Raw genomic sequence first — 21,212 nt, forward strand, 5'->3', positions numbered from 1 at the left:
CTTTGTGTCAGGACACTCCTCACCAAATTTCATCGGACAATCAATGCCATCGTAGTGTCCTTATATTTGCATTTACATCATTTTGCCAGAAACGTGTCCAAAAAAGGGGATCTGGGCCCCCAGAGACCAAACGGCCACGAGTTGAGAGTGCTTGTAATCAACCTGTGATGGCCTAAGTTACAGACTAACAGGAAATAATAATGAAAATAAGGGAGCAGAAAACATCATGAGGGCTGGACCTGGCTACTGAGCACATAGTGACGGGTTCCGGACTGATTACCTGCATGCAACCAAAGCTAGCTCAAAACTGATTGGTTGGTGCTACTAGGGTTACAAATAGATGACAAACAAAAATCACAATGCTTCTGAAACAAAAAAATCGTGCCCTGTTGCCTACAGGATCAGCTGGTGTGGATGCTGACTTTGTATCCTGGACATGAAGTTTTAGCCTCTGTTAAGAGAGATGAATTAGAGGACCGATGGAGACAGAGGAAGAGATGAAAGAGAAAGAGAGAGCCAGAGTAATTCTGTCAGTAACAGTCCTGCTGTCCTCTGTACAGGATATGACCCTCATCGTCCCCTATCAATCAATCACCATCATTTCCTATGCCAGAGCTTTGCTACCAGCATCTGTGTGTCTTGACTGAGAGCATCAATCTTGGATGGGGAGGGGAGGTTGTAAGGTCAAGCCCTTAAATTCCCCATCCCCATCCCTCCCCCTGTGTGTCCACTCTCCTTCTACATGTGTTTCCAAGCATCATCTGTATTATTCTGTTGTCAATCTCTGACAAACCCCCGCCCTCTCTCTTTTTGTCTTTTCTTTCCACCTCATGTCTTCCTTTCTCTTGACGACTCCACCTCCCAATCTCTCCCGTCCGAAACCTCACCCCTGCTTTCAAATGGGAAATCAATAAGTCAGTTTGTGAAAGTCGCCCTCGTTCTCTCTCACTCTCTCTTTTCGCTTACTCACTCGCACGGTCACACACACACACGAGCGCAGTCACGTATACAGTAATGCCTTCCCCGGTCGTATCCCACCATCACTGCTACTAACACAAAAACAAATCATTAAATCCCAAATGTTAGAAATTTAGAAAATCTGTCTGACGAAATCACATCTCCTTTTCATCCTGTCCTATTCAGAGACACTGCACTGCGGGGATGAAATAACACACACACGCTAGATTATACTGTAGGAATGACGGCACACAACGCTCAATACTGAAATGCATGCCACAACCAACTGACACCAAGGACAAGAGGACACTGAGGAAAAACGGGGAGCCCAGACATTTAATTGCCCGACTCAAAGTGAGGACAATCACATTTAAAAAGGTTGACGATGAAAATGAATGGGAAGCCCCTCGTCTTCGGTTCCCATTGAAGAGCTCAGGGAAGTGGCTGTGCCCTGTAGTTTAGCAGAGGTGGAGCGCTTAGCCAGAGGTGCATTTTTCAAACCAACTACTCAGTCCTCATCTTTAAAGTCATTTTTCTTTTAAGGTTAAAAAAAATACAGGTTGAAAGAATGTCCAATAAAATATGAATTTGACCTTCGTGTGTCGTGTCTGTTTACGGCTGCAGCGTCTTCTCGGCCATATTGGAAAACAATCTTCAAGAAGTGACAGAAAGGTGGGATTTATACTTTATCTCAGCTGTTTTTAAACTGTATTTTTAGAGGACAAACTGGAGATGAACTGGTCGGTTTGGCAAATGTTTATCTGGTTAACTTCCCCTCGTCATTACCATGGGTTTTTGTTAATATTATGTTATCTTGTGGACTTTGTTATGGGGTTTTCTCTTTGTGTTCTTTCTTGTTTCCTGTTTTATTTTGTAGATTCTATCCTTGCGTCATGTCTGGTTTTACTTCCTATCTTCCTTCCTGTGTGTTTTCCCGCCTGTTTCTAACCACACCCTTTTCATAAGCCAATCCCCATGTCCCTCCTTTTGCCCATGTCCACCTACTCCAGCTGTGTCTCATTCTTTTGATTGGTTTTCTGTGCATATATACCTGAATGCTTCCCTTTGTTCCTTGTTGGTTCATCTGCATTTATTCCAGTGCTCACTGTGTCGTTCCTTTCTGGTCTCTCATGTTCTATTTTCTTCCCCGAGTTCTTCCCTGTTGTCATCATGCTTCCCTGGTTTGTTTCAGTTTTGGTTCTTCTTTCATTTGGACTTTGTTTTGTTGCCAGCCTGTTTCAAGGATTTCGCTTTTTGTTTAACCTTAAACCTGCCTCCTGCTCTGCATTTGGATCCTTGGGTCCTTCCTGAACTGATTCCTGACACTCCATCTCTGCTAAGAAGCAGCACACAGCCGCTTCCCTGAACTTTCCAATGGGAACCAATCAATATTGTCCTCCATGTCTTCTATGCCGACTGCCAAGACAGTCCTGAATGGAGCAAGGGAAGCCCCAAGATTCACTGTGCTACAAACAACCTGTTTTATAGACTATCACAGCCTGTTATAGAGAGGTTTACTTGACAGCTGGTTAAAACATAAATGTGTCACAAAGCCAATTTAGAATCAATATGGTCTCCACTTCCAAAATGACCTTCCCTGACCTTTCTATTTTGTAATTTCAGTTCATCGCAGTAAAAGTTTGGCTACTTGGACCTTCAGGGATTTCCTTCCATCCTGCCACTGAATCGTAGGCTCTTCAAAGAGCACAGCCCTGTAACACTGGAAGCTACCATAAGAGTGCTAAAAGGGGGATATGAAGGGGTGCTGCTGTAAATCCTGCCATAAAGAGAAAGGATGGGAGACAGCTTTATCCAGCTAAGAGCCTGCACAGGAGGATTAGGGCTACAGGGAGCAAGATAGGGAGAGGAGGAGGAGGTGACGAACTGGGGCAGCGATCGTGTGACGTTTCACCACCTTGATAAAAATGGAAAGAGGAACGGAAGGGAGGCTGTGTAGGATTACAGTGAGGAAATGATATCTACACCAAAACACATTCATGCCCTCCAGGTTAGTGCCATGCAAACACACACATACAGTGGCAGTCCGGACACCATATAAAGCTTAATTTTATGTAGAGCTTATCCCTACTGTCTAAATACTCAATGACTGCTGTCTAGCAAATACAGATGAGAATTTGGTGTATGTATTTGGACTCATCAGGCACATATAAATGGCTATTTCTGATGAAACCCTGGGAGAAAATTCAGCAACCGAAATTGTGTTTTAGCATGTGTGTTTCTGTTGCCGTGGCATTTCAAGATATGCGAGGATCAAGCAGAGTACAAGGCATCAACCTTGCTTGAGATGTGATGTTTGTATGATACAAGACATGAGTCATGAGTGCTTTTTTATTTACAGTTGTGTGCCTCTGATGTTTATTGTAATATGTTAGATAGAGGATGTGCGGAGGTTGACAGGGAGATTAAAAAATCACAAAGGTAAAGACGGCTGTTTCCATAAAAAGTTCTCAAGGGCATTAAAGGTCCTGTGCATATATATTTGGGTGTGCTTGCATGCTTTTTACCAGCCCGGCCACCAGAAAAAATGTTGGCAATATACATTTGATGATTCAAAAACAGCACGCACATCCAAAAGTGATAAATTCTGGATGCTGGACAGAAGAACAAATACAAAAATACAAAAACAGGTCCGCTCATGTGAAACTGCTCCTTTTGGAGATGTTAATCGTATTACCACATCTGACGTTTCAAGCATCAGCTCATCATCAGACATGAACAAGATAAGGAGACACACCTCTATATGTACAACCAACGCCCAACAGATCATGTGATAGCACACCCCGCTATACAAATAGCTACAAATGTACAAATATACCTTCCTGCAAACGCTTCATACGTACCCTATCAACATTTCTAATGTGACGTAGTTGAGATTACATGTATATGAGCTGAGGTTTTCATCAGGAGGGGTTTTAAAACGACATGTCACGACACTTCCAGCAGTGTTTGTGGCAACTACAACCAGGGTGATGTCAGCAAATTTCCAGCAAAGACTAAAGCGACAACCGGGTATTTTTTAAGATGATGTCAGCACAATTCCAGCAATGACTGAAGCAACAACAACCGGGTGTTTTTTAAGGTGGTGTCAGCACATTTTCAGCGGTGATTGTGGCTAGGTACCGGATATTTATGAGGCAATATCGGTAAATTTCCAGCGATGGTTGTTGCAACAACAGCCAGGTATTTTTTAAGGAGTCATCAGCACATTTCCATGTTCTTTTCCTAACCATGATAAAGTGTTTTTGTGCCTTTACCCAACCACACATTAACCACAGTGTGTCACAGCAAGAACTATAAAACTTAAATGTAAAGAAACAGAATTCTTCAGTGTATTTGCTCCATATGAAATGTACAAATGTGTCATATGTGCGGTTTGCAGAAATGTAAAATGCCAACATTTATTCTGGTGATTTGCGCGTGTGCTTGCTTGCAAAAAAGGCACAAGAGAGTGTCACAGGGTTGTGGGTGCAAGAGACAGAAGTGTCCCAGTTCCTCTTCAGTGCTTTTGAAAAGTCAATGGCAGATGAATAATTTAAAGAGAATCAGTCAGAGGCTGTCAATGCCAATGTAAAGGAAAACTGCTATAAAAGAGACAAAGCAGGACAGGACGAAAGCCCCATACATGTTATACAGGTAGTTCCCGAGCGAGTGCTAGATGGAAGAAAAGTAATAAAAAAAGAAGAATGAAGAATAACAGTGTGAAAGATGGTGTAAAAGGATGAAGAAAGAGTGACACAGCTGCGGTTGACAAATGGCACATACTGTAGGGGCTGAGGACAAATGAACAAAAGAGTCTTAGACGAAGAGCAAAACTTCAGCAGGTGAAAAACCCCCAGTAACCCCTCCACCATCCATCCACTTCACACACACATACACACACACACACACACACACACACACACATGCGCGGCAGGTGAAAAACCATTACGAAGAGGTGCCGATAAGACCCTCATCATCAGGTCAAGCTCCCCTCCATTCCTCTCCTGTCTTGCTTTGTTCCTTTTCCATGTTCCATCTGTGTCCATCAATAACCCCCCTCTCTCTTCACCCTCCCCGTACGCAATCAAATTACCGCGTCAGGCTGGAGGAGGTGTGTGTGCGGGGGGTGAGGATATACCACAGACCACCAAACTTACTGTAGGTCTCACATAGGAACTGTAAGCCTGTATCAGGCACCAGGAAAGGCTCCTCAGTGGTGAGGTGGTTGCTAGGTGCCACTGGAATAATGATGTGAATAATCAGCCTCTTTGGCTTCATAATGAGGGCTGTGAAGAGGACAACACAAACTCATTTGCATCCGTTTGAATGGAGGCGTTTAGTGTAATATTGCCTAAATGCTATTTTAGATGTTTTTCCACCCCACCTGTAAGAAACAAGCACACAGAGTGATGACCAGAAAAGCAAAGATTTTTTAAAAGTTTGATCACACTGTTGGTTTTTACCCTGAATGCAACCTTTCATGCACTTTGTGATCTTTGTCTGTGAAAGGCGCTATATAAATAAACTTGCTTACTTTTATCACGCTGCTCTGGAAACAGTCATAAAACAATGCAATATTGTTGTCTTGATTTCTATTATTACTAGGCGGGGATAAAAATATCCATCATGACTGAAAAAAATATTTAGAGCATCAAAGTCACAGTTTTATTTCAGAAACATGAACCACTGCATCAACAACCCCTTCTGCTTTTATTTCTCAGTGTCTCCAGTGTCTCCAAATGAATATCAGAATATTGCCCCTAGAGCTGAAACAAGTAATTAATTATTCGATTAGCGATCGACATGAAATAAATTGGCAACTACTTGTATAATCGATTTGCCATTTCAATTACTCTTCAAGAGAAAATTCTTGACTTTCTGTGCATCCAGCTCCCTGAGTGTAACGATTTGTTGCTGTTCTTTATCATTCATGATGGTAAATTGAATATCTTTAGGCTTGGATTTATGGTAAAATAAAACAAGTAATTTAGATATGTCACCCTGGGCTCAAGGTAATTATTATGGGCATTTTTCATTATTTTCTGACATTTTATGGACAAAATAATTAATTAGCCAACTTAATCGAGAAAATAATCAAAAGATTAATCTAGAATTAAAGTAATTGTTAGTTGCATCCTATAAAATGAAAATGCCCCTAAATTCAAGTGACATAATATAAAACTTTAAAGGAGCAGGTCAACATTTTGGGAAATACCCTTATTTATTCTTTTGCTGAGAATTAGATGTTGGGATCAATAACATTGTGTCTGTATGGTCAATATGAAGCTAGCACCAGCAGTTTGTTGGCTTAGCAGGGGGAAACAGCGAGCCGGCTCTCTTCCAAGGTAACAAAATGTATCTACCCGCACCTGTAAAGTTACTAATTAACATAAGTTTAATCTTGTTCAACTAGTTAAAAAATGCATCAGTTTTAGAGATCATGGACATTTTAATTTAGGCTTGTTACATGCATCATCTTTTTTCAAAACAAACTTCCATTTTCACAGGAAATGTGGCTACAGTTTCTGTTCGTTAAATGCATGCAAACTTTAACTCAAAGCTAGGTAAGAACGTGGGTAAATAAAAATACATTTTCAGGTGAACTTCCTTATGTTTAGGCAACAAAAGCACATGTTTAGGTTTTAGGAAAAAAAAACACCATGGTTTGGCATATAATACGTACCTTTTTTCATCAACGTACATATGTCACTCGCATTGTATACTACACATGCTAGCAGACTTTATTGTTATTAGAGTAACTTGAATTGACTTTTGGTTTCACACAAAACACAAACAGCAAGCTCCCAGTGGAAGTCCAAGATTGTGTCTGGGACACACACAGTGGGCTCCCAGGTGAAAGTCCGGGTGAAAGTCCCTGACATCCCTCCCACCTATGCAGACTTTCTCACCTGCAGCATCAACAAATGCCACTACCCATGGCATCTCATACCTCCAATAAAAAGTGCCTCTGCACATTAGTGTCCGACGCCAACCAGTTTGATTTCCCTGTACTTTATTGAGCTAAGCTAACTGTCTCCTGGCTGTAGCTTCATATCTAACAGACACACAAGAGAGTGGTTTTGAAATTCTTACCTAACTCTCTGCAAGAAAGCAAATTAATTATTTCCCCAACTGTCACAATTCCTTTAAAGAAGCTGAATGCAACATTCAGAGCATTTCTATGATTCGGAGTCTGAGCTGAAATTGTCTGCACATGGCTCTCAACATGGAGGTGGCCGAGCCAGCAGCTAGCAGATAACAATGCTACAAATGGCAACAGTGCTGACAGAGCCAACACTGTTAACATGGGGGTGGACATTATGCAGCAGTAAATGCCATGTGAGTACGGTGCAGAGCAGAGTCGATTGGTTCGCTAGTGGGATACACAAACAGGGACTCACATGCGCAAACATGCACCCCTGGCCAGACCAGCTACCACAACAAAGATCAGAGAAGCTCAGATTATAACACAAAGAGGAAGCGTGACTTCATTCTGTGCTCAGGCAACATTAATCTGCTCTGTCTTTACATAGCAAATGTTTGCTTACCGCTATACTGATGCCCTGAATGTCCCTTATATAGCTCTTTTTAGACCAAGATTTCATAACAAATGGACAGATGGAAAGGTCTACAACATCCCACTATGCAACGCACTCATGCATGAAAACATGCGCCCTTCACTCAACAAATACACACACACTCATCCATTGACAGAAACACTAGCCTGATTAAAATTGAAAGGATTAGGTAGGACCAGGTGCTCAAATGAATTGTTTGTACAAAACCCAGAGAGAATACAGTATGTCAGGGGATCTGTCATGAGCCCATCATGCTGCACACATCACTGGGTATTCCCTCTAATCTAACCATTCATTTGTCAGTCTCTCTCTCTCCCTCTCCACCCCTCTTCTGTTTGCTTCCGTCACCTGATAGCTGTCAGTCTCTCTCCCGTATGTGCTGTCGTCGGTTAATGCTGCAGGATGTGTCTGCTCATGCTGTGTACGTAAAGTCTGCGCGAGTTTATAAACATAAAGCTACATGTTCGTGTGACTGTCTCCTCTCGCTTCTCTGCTCTCCCTGAATCAGGACATGCTGTGAGCGGCTGATGATGATGATGACTCAGTAATGTGAGAATGTCACCAGAGTCTGGGAACTGAGACTGGTTTTTGTCTCTCTGCCAGTGATGCTCAGACTGTAGCTTTCTCAGCACACTTCACTTTTGCTGCTGTCAGTTCCTTTTTGATCTTGTTGTTTTTGTTCCCATTTCAAGTGTTCTTTTGTGCAGGTGAAATCCAGATGCAATTTATTAAACTTTTGTTGACACCGAGACACGTAATGCCTCTCCGACAGATTGCAATCCCAGGTTTATTCAGGCTATGTACAAATCAGGATCAGCATCACATCAGTCCAAAGGGGGGTTGCGATGCCCCTGAAGCTGTTTCACTGGAAAAACACCAGAAGAAAAATAGCTTGTGTGACGACAACAACATTAGCAGCTTAGCTAGGTGGCTAACAACCAGCACAAACACACGGATGAATCACTTGGACGGACTAGCAATTAGGACAAAAGTTTTCCTCTTCCTTACGCCACGTCCTCACCGGTAACAGATCACCCACACGGATCATCCGGTGGTTAAACAGATCAGGGATCGGATAATGCCACAACAGCACATTACGTCTTCTGTACGACCTTCTGTGCTGGAATTGCTGTCATGCTTTCTTCCTGTTGCTTTTAATGTGACACTAACAATGATCGAAATGTCAGTGTAATTTCAGTGTCACTTCAACCACCATTATCACAGGGGATAGGCCGTGTGAGTAGCCGCTTCCACAGGCCATTTACTGACGTAGTTATTGGGAGGACAAATGATTGTGTTTGTGTCTTGGAGAGATGGATATTAGGCTAGAATGGCTGCATTTACATTTGTCTGGTGTCTAATACTGTTATCTGATTCACCACAGACGCATGAAGTGGCAAAGTGTCAATGGGGGGAATTTTTACCAATTTACCTTTTTACCTCTGGTCAAGATTGTTTATTATAAACACTGGTGACCTGTATTTGCTTTGAAAATCCATAAAAATGAGCCTTAGCCATCCTCAACTACAGTAACACCCCCCTCAAACCAATAGTTCAGCTTCAAGATGTTTCAAGTAAGGGCACAGATGATTTAGGGTAGATCCAGAGGGCACAGGCGGTGTGTAAACAACCTGAGAGGAAGTGCTTTCACAGGAGTCAAACTCAGGGGAACAAAGTACCCTGCTATTCATGCATGTAAGCAGGAAGTGGTTGGATATTTGAACACAGTCTTGTTTAAGATGAATCCATTCTCGCCTCGTGGCTGCAGCCGGGGGAGGTGACAAAAAGCTACAGTCAACTTGGGCAGTTTCCAACAGCATCAACAGTATATACAGGAAGTCACATACACATTTATCAGATCCTGAGTGGAAAAGGAAAACATGTATCAGCCTAAACTTTTGCTCAGTCACCAAATGACGCCGATGTTCTGGGTGATAGACCACAGAGGATTAAACAGCACTGCACTCCTGTAACGACTCGTGATGGGCAGTTTTTCAAATCAATGCAGCAGAATGAAAGATATTTGCTTTTATATTCCACAAATGTTTCTTGCTTTTCATAACCTGGCACCTACGTATGGTCGAAATATTGTTATTGTGCTAGTAGCAGCTAATATCCAGCCACAAGCCTCAAGCAGAGATGAGGAGCAAGCTACAGAGGTCTCCAACTCCACACCCAAGATTCATTTATTTTTCAAACTTGTCTTTAGACCCAACCCACAATTTCTTAGATTTAACCCAGCTCCCTCTGGAGCCACAAGGAGTATAGGAGCCTGCTCCCCTACACCGGTAAACAAATGTTCATTCATTCATTCTCATTCCTCATTCATTGAACTATTGTAGAGAGACATTTCATGTAAATACCCTTTTCGCTTCAAGTGCATTCATAATTCAGATGCTTTTACCTCCAGGATATGAAATGTGATGTGCTGTTCCATTCACTTTCTCACCTAATACGAACACCATCAAATAGCAAAGTGACATCACTCTAAAAATAGAGTCTGTGGAGCACATTCTTGCACTCTCCGCTTTGTAAATCCCTTCAATGAAGTTCTGATTAAATGAATTCCATTTTTATCAGTGACTAATTCTGTTAAAAAGCCCTATTTCTCCTCCTTTCAAATAAACAATTGAGTCTACAGATCAATGTCATGCTTACGCACAAGAACTAAATTAAGATGTGCATCTCAACACAAAGGACCTTGGGACCAGAAATGTGAAACTGCGCTGGGCTGTCATGGTGGCACTTGTGTATTTCTAATGGTTTGTGCTAAAAAATCAGTTTCCTCACATTATTGTTTTTGTTAATCCAATTGTCATCTTCCTTTTGTTCGCCACCAGCTAACACTGAATAAACAGAAGTGGCAGATATTGGCCGTATCCTGGACACAAGTGCAAAATCTGTTGCGCAGAGGCCATTTTTTCCTCCTGAAATCGTGAAGAGGCTGGGTATTAGATGTAGATACGGGCTGTTAAACACCTAAAATCTTATTAGATAAATAAATGCCTTATGTTTACTGATTTTATCGGGCAGTTTAATGCATTTTGTATGGAGTCAGTTATCAATAGGAGCCATTTCCGCTCTCTCTAGCCCCTTCTCTCTCTTCACTTTGTCACAGAAAATCAAACATAACACATCACCCACTCATCAAATCATTCAACTAAGCATACCACTGAGACAGAGGAGAGAAGAGACAGATAGCAAGTGTGCATTTGTAAAAGTCATAATTTGTTTATGCCATAGATCTGATTGAATTGGATGCATTAAAAGGACTCACTGCAACTTTTATCTTATTATGAGCGGAGCTGATGTATGGCCTACAGTGACTGGCTGGATACATGCAGCTCTTTCCTACACACAGTCACACACAAGCGCACAGACGAGCTCATACTGTTTTCTTTGACTTTTTCAGCTGACCTAAAAGGTACCCACGCACCAGGCAAACAGGACAGCACTCCTCTGAATGAGGGAAAGGACTTTTTTTTCAGAGTATTGCAGCAAAGAGAGAGAAAAATATATGGAAAGAATGAAATGGGTGTGGATGTGTTGATTGGAGCTGAGGCCCAAGGCAGTGAAGGAGGGAGCTGTATGGTCTCATTGTGCTGCGTAGACGGGGAATCGAGGACGACGAGGAGGCGTTTCCATGGGAGTGCTGCTGTGTTCTTCTCGAACAGACGCATTCCCTTATCTCCTGCCTGGGGAGAAACAAACACTGGCAGCTCATATGAAGGGGAGTTTCCCTGGATCTATTTGAGCTGCGTAGAGAAGCAACAGAGCCCTAATTGAATTTGAGGGAGAGAGAGAGAAAAGTGCAGGACTTGCAGTGAGGCCATGCTGTCTGTGTGGATAGCAGAGAAATCTGTGCATTATGTGCTCTGTCAAAGCCGACTTTCATTTGCATGCAGAAGCTGTTCGTTTTAACAAATGTGTAGTTTGTAGCGTAGCACACCATCCACTTGTAATAAAGCAAAATGTGTTAACAGAAACATGTGCTGAGTCAGTATTTTTCCTGCCATCCCAAACTTAGTATATAATACAGATTAAATACTGCATATATTATTGCATATATCTAGGTTGAGCTAAAAATATCACTATATTGGGTCATGTGCTGCATCTAACTGAATTTTTTTTAGCTATGCTAGCAGTGGAGCTCTCGGGATGGCAGTGTCAGTCTGCTGATTGATCACTTATTTCTACAAATATTGGGAATGCCATCACATTTTTGTACATACGTTGATGCTCCCCAGACAATGCATGCTATTGACTCTGCTGCTCCTCTTACTTTGTTTTGGTTCAGAGTGAATTTTTAGATGAACTGACGCAAACAATCTCACCACACACCTGTGTGTCTGATTTGGAGCTTTCAATTCAACATAAATGTACAAGTATTTCAACAAACAAACAATCAGACACTTAAAGAAGTAAGGTGCACTTAAGAACATTCATGACAAGGAACTATCTCATTAAACCTTGCTTTAAATCTGATCTACAATCAGCATTACAACTGGACAATCTCCATCTCCTGAGGAAGACAGTCAAGAGGCCCAATACAGCAACTAAAAGTTTCCATCTCACACATGGGTATACTGGGTATACCCACTTCATTTTGTCAGCCAAAAAGCCACTGGACTATACAGGAAAGTATACCCACTTCCTCCTTGGTAAACTACCCATCTACCTAGTAGTACACCCACCTCATCAACTACCATTACACCCCTGGCCAAGCCAACATCTGTATGTGGGGCCCATATGGGTCGTAAATGAACAGAAAAATGGGCCCTATATGGGATTACCAACAAGTTCCACATTGGCCCTATGCCAATTGCCCACATGGGTGGGTTTACCCAAGTGGGCCCCGGATAAGGTGCCCATTTTGGGCCCATACCCACTTTGTACCCAGGTAGCCCTAGCATAACCTATATGGGCCCACTTGATTAAACCCAACCATGTGGGCGACTGCCATGGGGCCATCATGGAACCAATGCACAATCCCATCTAGGGCCCATTTTTTTTAGCCCATTTACCACCCACATGGGCCCTACATACAAATGTTGGCTGGGGATCTCAACTAGTGGACAAACTGCTGTGGAATGTGATACAGATTAAACAACTGTTTTCTATGTAAAGATATAGTGAAGTAATGGCATCCTGAGCGGAGAATGAAGTCACGCTACCTTCATGTGTGTTGTAATCCAAGCTTCTCTGTTTGTTGCTGTGGTAGATGTACTGAACATGCGTGTATGTAAGTGCATGTGAGTCTCTGTGTGTGCCTCCCACTGGCTAACCAAAAGCCACCGCTCTAGAAGATGTCATCACATAGGTGCAGGGGTTACCCTTCTTCAGACCTGGGTTCTGCCTTTTAACCATCATCAGGTCAAATTTATAGTGGATATAGTGCTGATTAGCAGATGTTAGCATGCTAAACTAAGATGGTGACAATGGTAAACCTGTTAGCATTATCATTACTGACATCTGAATTCAACTCAAAGCACCTCTGTGCCTTAAAACAGTCTCACAGGGCTGCTAGCATGGCTGTAGACTGGTTCCTACCTACTGAATCTCTGGTCTGCTTCTCGTGGTGCTGTAATGCAAAATTTCCCTCCTGGGGATCAATAAAGTTTTATCTTACGTTATCTTTTCTGAATTTTACCTTGACATACACTGGAACTCCGGCAGGGACTTTTTGTAATTCTGTTTTATTTAATAGAAAACACAATCGGCCCATCTTCACTGCAGAGTTAAAACATAAACAGCTAAATTAAATAGGAGCTTAACTGAATAGTCTTGTAGAAATAGAGAGTGATAGAGGAGAAAAGGTGATTGAATAAGCAGAAGGCCAGAGAGGCTGGCTGAGGGAGCACACAGTGGGATTTGTGTGGACAGGCCTGTAATTCAAGGGAAGGAAAGGACCTTAACCTAGATCAGCATCCATCACTCCAGCAGCAGAGAAGAGCTCAACACCCACATATCTCTAGGAAGGGAGAGGGAGAGAGAAACCAAGGCCCCTGATGGGAAGTGAGTCTATAAGGAGGAGGGGAGAAAGGGGCAGAGGTGATGCAGAGACAGATACTGGACACATGTGTACGTGTGATGTTGGTTCCTCAGCGCTCTGACACAGATGGGAGAAAGACAAAGAGGGAAAGGATGTGAAAGTGAGGGAGAGACAATGACAGGTCGAGGGAGAAAGGAGATCAACATGTTGAGACAGAGCCCTGGAGACACAGCCACCAGAGAAGCAGAGAATTATGGGAGTGCAAATTAAATTACACCGGAAGGGACAGTCAGGTCTGGACCTGCAGGAAACACTGCACATGGGGCTCTTTGTGTGCGTGTGTGTGTGTGTGTGTGTGTGTGTGTGTGTAATCACATGTCTGTGTGATATAAACAGGTACATACAGAGATCAAAAGGTGCAGAGAACACATGAAGTGTAATAGGAGGAGAAAAAAACAGGTAACAAAGAGGAGGGGTGTAGCCAGGGCTGGTGATACTCGAGTCCAGTGTTGAGACCACTTTTGAAGGTCTTGCATTTGTTTTGTTCTCATGCCTTGTTGGACTGGGAATTAGTCTTGGTCTCAGGCTCAGCTATTGAGAACTGGTCGTTCCTGGCTGCTGATTCGGGAACAGTTGTACAGAACGTTGCCTAATTTTACCAACATGATACGTGAAAAGAAAATACCCCTCCCTCCACCTCTTCCTCTGTGATATTGCACCAATTTTGCAAGCAACTCTGGCACAACACAACAAAGAATTTAAAGTATTTTGGTTAGCTTACCAGTAGGAGCCTGTAATGGGCCTCAGACCTAAATTCCATGCATTGATGAGTTTGATGTTAGGAGATAGATCAGTTATGTTCACTCATAGTTTATTTCATTGTCCATCCTAACTCCTTAAACACTATATTAGTATTGGACAGAAACTATTGCATATTCTGGTCTTGAAAAGGACTCGATTTGCTCTGTCGTGACTTTGAACTTAGTCTAGACTCGGACTGCACTTGGACTTGACTTGGACTCGATTAAGTTGGTTCTGTCTACAGCCTTGGATATAGCATAACAATTTGCACACCTCTTCCATTATGTTTCATTTGATACACATTTTTCTGATGACCCTGTGTTGGTGTATACGGTACTGTACGCACCACACTGTGCCAAAAGTTCTGTTTTTTTTCACCTGAGTTGGCTGTAGCAGATTTTACTCACGATAATGTAAACTTCCTTTACCTACATGTCTGTAGAGTTAATCACATGTCATTTTTCCATCTCAAATGAAGCAGAAATATTGCCTGAAAACATCAGATATTGAGAATCGTAAGCTAATTTAGGGCTGGGTGACATATCAATCTTACGTCAGTACTGTGTTATGAGACTAGAATTCATCTCCAACGTTGGATATCGTAATATCATAAATGTTGTCTTTTCTTGGTTTTAAAGGCTGCATTACAGTAAAGTGATGTCATTTTTTGAAGTTACCAGACTGTATTAGCTGTTTTATTACTTGCATTTACCCACTTTATGCACTTTGAGTCAACCCTACAGTGTCAGTGCAACATCAATATTGAGGTATTGGGTCAAAAATATCCTAATGTTTGATTTATTCCATATCGCCCAGCCCTACTGTAAACATAGTTTCCAGACTTGTCCTGAAATTAGTTTCTTAGAGAGTAATATGCCTTGTAACAGCAGACATTTTGACTTGTAATTGTAAGGAAAGCACAAGTTACTAACATTAGGAATGATTTCATTATAGTCATGACAGTGTGACAATGAGCCAACAATCAACAACCAGTACCCTGAGACTGAAGCAGCTTAATTGCATTTATTTATTTACACCTGTGCTTTTACTACATGTCAAGCATCTCTGTAAAAAAGGCCTATACCAAATGAGCGTGTTTAGTTCAGGAGTAAGTTAATACAAGAAGTGGTTGCTATGGTCTTGGACTGGCAATTGAGCAAAGGTGGTGCAAAAGTGGGGCTTTAAAGTCACTAGTCGGAGTAAGAAAGACCCGTCTCAGTCAAATGCAGCATCTGAAAATGAAACTTCTCTACCCTGTCTGTCTGTGGTACCCATACGCTCCTTCTGAAGATTTAAATCTTTTAAAACATGTCACAAATATAAAGTTATTTTTAATAGCTAAGTCATTTCCTAAAACAGCTGTGCACTGTAGTTTTATCGAACATTACTCAAACAGAAGTTCATTTTTTAGGAACTATTCAACAGATACATACACATTCAGATCACTAATGAGTATTTGCAACAGCAGGACGGGGTATGTGGTTTGACTCTAAATCAACTACGGTGCCTATTTTCATGGAAACAGATAAACATGTCACTCAGTACAACACTGTGGCCCACTGATGTGTTTTTAATAGGTCTGGGGCAACAATGGAGGTCTATGACACAGAGAAATAAGCTCAATGAGGCTTTAGCTGCACAGGTAACGCTTGCCAGTAAACTCTAGTAACACATCATTCTCTGACAGTAAACAAGGCAGGCCTGGTGCCAAACACCATGCTGATGAAAACTAGCTGGTTTGAATGATAATGACACCCACAGTTTACATCTGTCCATGAAGATTAGTAGACTAGTTATGTCATATTATGTGTGTGCGTATCGTATTGATGCCTCTTGAAATTCACCTGCCTCATATTTTCCATTATCCCTTTTCCTTTTATATCATCTAACGGCTTATCTGTTCTCCCATCCCATGTACATATACAACACTGACATAACATAAACAAACATCACGTGATGTTACAGTTTCAGATGATTTAAAGGAACAGTTCACCCCACCTGAGTGTTCCTCAGTTCCTGAGTGTTAAAGATATTGGCCGTAGCATTGTCGGCCGTCTCGTGGATATAATGACCAGGGGTCCTCCTCGGCTGAGATGTAACGTTAACTAGCTCAGTGGTGCTAGGTGAGCTAGCAGGAGATGCATGCTTCCTTCTGTGCAGTGATACAATTGGTGGGTGTGTTCAGTAGAAAGAAAATAGTTCCTACATAAAACTGCTCACAACAAGCTGTGTGGATTATCTTGAGAACCGGGGTCATGATTTCTGGAAAGAGACATTGCTGCTGCTTTACGGACAACAAGTCAAGTGCTATCTAGTTCCATTATATTGGAGAGAAGGCAGACATCTCTATGGAAGATATCTCTAACACTCTGCAACTCACACCAAAACAATCTAGACTGATACATACCACTACAGGTAAGAGGAAAAATACGCATTTTTGGTTTTGGGGTGAACTGTCCCTTTAAACTATTTGAAAGAAACCTTAAGCAGTTGTTTAAAATGAAGATGAAGTAAAAATGTCCGAGACGAGAGAGATAAGAAAGATACGAGTGACTCGTAATAATATTGTTTCAAGCTGTCTCTTATTGTCCAGCAGAGTGGTTCTTCAAGGAGCGGTGGTTTGTGATGCAGGCCTGGGGTGCTGTGCTTTCACAAAGGTCACACGAACACTGGAGCAGATTAGCAATTCAGATTGGGCTAAAGGGGCTAAAAGGCTGCTGTAGCCCTGCCTGAGTCTGATTACATTAGCAAAGAGTAGGAGTGCAAATGCACACTGGTGATTAGATGGCATGAGAAGGAAGCAGCTATATGATGTAGTAGGAAACAGCCTCACGCACATATGTACATGCATGCACACAGTCAGAGCCTAACAATAAGCTATGACTCACAAGAAACAAATATATAAACGACACATGATTACAATGTGAAGGTTTATCCTTGGTGTATCCTCCCACTAACTGGCCTTCCTCACACACACACACACACATGGATTATCAGCACTCACAGCCCAGCACCCTGACCATCTGCCCTTGTACAACATCCATCTTGTAGAAATGGGGTTTGGGTTGCAGGACCATTATGAGGGCAGTTTTGACGGAAGATTTCCTGCTTTCCGAAGTTCATTTCCTGACCTGTTACTACACAGTGCTTTTGTGGTGATGCTGCGGCTCTCCTGGCTTTGGATGCATTTTATAACAACTGTCATTATAATTCCTCAAAACCTTAATGTTCAGGACAGGAAACTTGATAAGAACATGATGTGGCACAGGTAAAAAGTTTATTTGCGAAATAAATGAAGCTATACAATAGACACAGCAGAGTATCAGACCCAGTACAAGCCACACTAACATACAGTAAATCTCTTTTGTCCTTGTCAAGCCATACTCCCACATCCCTCATGTCATGAACAATATTCCATATTTATTATACCAGCAGTTCTCAATCTTGTTAATGAAAGACCCCCAAACTGCACATTTCCATCTATCCAAACATGAACACATCAACCCACCTGACTGAGCTAATCAGGTATGGATAGAGGTGGGAGGACATGTAGTGTGGTCCACTCTGTTTAAGAGATGAGGCTGGTCCTTGGGCCAATAAGGTGAACAAAAACAACCGTACTTCACTGCCACACTAATTAAATCAATTGATGTCGTTCCATAAGTACACAGCCACAGGAGCAAGCATGTCTTCCTGAAAGGCCTCTTGCAGGGCCTTCTCTCAGCAGCGTGGACAGCGAGCACAGGAGGATGCACAGCTGTCGGGGAGACAGAGCCTCTGCAACAGTCCAGCGTGCAACAAATGATCCAGATTGAAGTGTAATATCCAATGTATCTCCACCATGTTACTATTTACAGGTGCGTTGTCTTTGTTCAACACAGCTGAGAGGGCCCTGATGCCTGAAGTAAAAGTGTGTTTGTCTGTATGTGTGTGTGTGTGTATGTATAGATGATGTAGACCTGGGTATGCTACACTGCTAACATGCACAACATGTACTCCACAACCTGAGATATGTGCTGTCTGAGGCTGCCATGTTATCGAGACAACAAGCAAACTGGGGACAATACAAAGCCTGGATTAGGTGCAGAAATCACTCGTGTGCTATTAACGATATTGAAATGAGCACCACTCAACAGCCCTCTCTCCCCTCATTTCACAGAGCTGCAGTGCAAGCCTGGCCCTTGCTCCAAATGTCAAACGTCACTTCCACAGTTACAGTTCACAAAGTGGTCCACGAGATTAGACTTAGAGAGGCAGAGGAAGAGAAAGAAGGGGGGAAAGAGAGTGATGAGGGACTGTAGGAGTCTGCTGGCCTGTCCTCTGGTCCCCCATGGTACTGTCATGTGGTGCAACTGTGTGTTTGTGCAAACCCTGACAGACCAGCTGATGCAGTAAAAGCACTGGTTGCCTGATCTCTACAAAATAAATAAAGAATAAATACCAATATACTGACAGATATGCCCAATGGTTGCCATGACGACTGTGAACCCACCCCCTTAAAAGCACTTGTGTGTGTGTGTGTGTGTGTGTGTGTGTGTGTGTGTGTGCGCGTGTGTGCGTGCGCGCCTCGTTAGTCCTACCTTGCATTCCTCCATGCACGTCCTAACCGAGTATGCATCCGTCTCATATTTCTGAACCAGCAGTTCAAACTCCCGGTAGATTTCCTCCGCCTGCTGGTCAAGAAGCTGATAAGCCCGGACACACTCGGTGCATTCATCCGCCCCCATGGGCATATCCAGGGTGCAATTCACAACGTCCGGACTCGTAAACCCGTAAAACAAATCCAAAAGTGAGTAGGAATTACAAAAAGAAAGGTACAAATCGCTCAGATTCACGTACGCCAACTGTGTCCCCTTTTCCCCTCCACCGGAGAGGCCCTGGCACACGGTCTTCGCGTCCGTGAAAGTAAAGCAGTCTTTGGACAGGCTGTCTGGATGACAGGTGTCCATTCGCCACAGAGGTTTGGTAGAATTCCCTATAAAAATAACATCTTCCTCTCTGGCGAGGCGGTTGGGGTCAGGTGATGTTGGGATATGGTGTCGGTGGAGGGAGTTTGGGTACTCGCCCATGTCCGTGTATGCAAGCCCCTCGTCCGACCGCTTGTCTCGGGTTCGCGTCAGTTTCGCCTCGGCGCAGAACCACAAGTGATCAGAGAGCAGGACGGTGATGAACAGCAGAGAGGCCAGCGACAGTCGCCATCTCTGGGCCCGCTCCGACTCGGTAAATGGCTTCTCGTTCTCTCGGGGTGCAAACCAGTATTTTAAGCCCTCATCATGCTGCCGACGCATCCAAGCACCCCTGGTCATATTTTAGGAAAGTGCTGCCCTGGCCGACTCCACCGCGGGGGCTGCTCTGCCACAATACTCATTGACTTGGGGGGAGACGGACTCCGGTTGGTTCTCCTCTGTAACGGTGGGGTGCCGTGCCTCCGCCGGTCCAGGGCGCTCCTCTATCGCGCCCGCAGCAATCGGTGCTATTCCGATCCAATTAGCGCGCCCGCACAGATTAAGCTTCGCGCTGCCGCATCCCGGTTCTCCATGGCTCTCCGGGGGGAAACGGCGTCCTCTTTGACCGCATGCCCCCCTCTCCCTACCGTCCCTCCCCGGGTTTGTTCTCTCGTCGGGGGCGCAGGGAGACCAGCTGTTGCGAGCCTCTCGGTGCTGATGCTGCGCGTCTGCCGCCGTTCGCTTTGCAGATTGACTTAAAGGAGAGCAACGAGCCCTTTCGATGCACGCACACTGTCCGGTGCTTGGGCGGAAAGCCTAGAATCCTTTCTCCCGTTGGCCATTGTCATCTTGGACCGCGGTTAAGTTGCCGCCATGTTCGTCTTGAAACACTTTTTCGGAGAGCTGGGTCGGTTTGCGTCATCTCCATCGTTGCGATAGCTCCATCGTTGCGCAGTGGCGGAGCAGCTTATTACCTATATGCACACAAACACACACGGAGACACATGCACACACACACGCAGGGAGGGAGAGGGAGAGAGAGCACAGACACACATAAAGGTGGTTAAGGGTGTTTAGGCTATCCTCTCTGCTCTTCATGAGTAATAGTCCCCAAATGTTGTCTTGGCAGCACAAACACACACTTTTGGCGACATCTTGCTTTTGGTGCAGGATAGGCGCGAGTCCATTCACAAGAACAACAATGCAGTTAAGACATCACTCTGACTGTTTCAGTCATTTAAAATTCCGGCTCATTTCATACACGCAATGCAGGCTGTAAATCCTCACATTACACAGTGTTTTTCATCATCTTACCCAGAGAAGACGCAGGTGGAATTAATATTAAGGAACTTAAGGCTTTAACAACACTGACTCTGAACAAGCAGCTGAGCAAGCACACTTTGTACTTGTAGGTTCAGTATCATGTACCTGCTCCCTGCAAGTGGGTCCCACCTTATCACCTGTGTTGTGTTTGGTCAGTGGGTTTAAAACAAACACATGACTTACAGTGTGACTCCATATATAATGCACCTGTGTGTGTGACAGAGGGAGAAAGAGGGAGGAGGGACAGGTAGTTGCTCTCAGGGTGCTGAAAGTAAATTACTGTATTTATCCTTGTCCTCAGAGCTACTAATCATTGTCAGTGTGCATGGCTTGGAGAACCACCAAAGAGAGCGTTGCCTAATGTTAATGGGCTGTATATTGGGGATAAGACAAGAGATGATTACCTGATTAATTCGTGCTTAAGGCAGGGCGGGAGGCGGCTTCTTCTACAATTTGTTGTTGAGGGGGAGAAGTGCTCATCCAACACCAGTCCAATTAGTTTTAGTGCAGCCAGTGTCCCCTGCCAAAAAATGATGCAACAATATACTGAAAAGTGATGGGAATTAAATGAAAATGTTTTATATTGTGTGGTCTTTTTGTCCTGTGGGAGAGCAG

General features: G+C 43.4%; 1 protein-coding gene across 1 annotated transcript in view; it reads right to left on the reverse strand.

The window, feature by feature from the left end:
- LOC125900062 (NALCN channel auxiliary factor 1) overlaps positions 1 to 20,323 on the reverse strand; it is a 107,892-nt gene extending 87,569 nt beyond the window's left edge. Inside the window, exon 1 of the mRNA XM_049594826.1 lies at positions 18,909 to 20,323. Within this exon, the coding sequence (XP_049450783.1) occupies positions 18,909 to 19,634 (726 nt within the window). The 5' untranslated portion in view covers positions 19,635 to 20,323. The remainder of the gene's footprint in view (positions 1 to 18,908) is intronic.
- Between the last annotated feature and the right edge of the window lie 889 nt (positions 20,324 to 21,212).

The sequence above is a fragment of the Epinephelus fuscoguttatus genome, linkage group LG13, assembly GCF_011397635.1.
Source record: "Epinephelus fuscoguttatus linkage group LG13, E.fuscoguttatus.final_Chr_v1".
NCBI lineage: Eukaryota > Metazoa > Chordata > Actinopteri > Perciformes > Serranidae > Epinephelus > Epinephelus fuscoguttatus.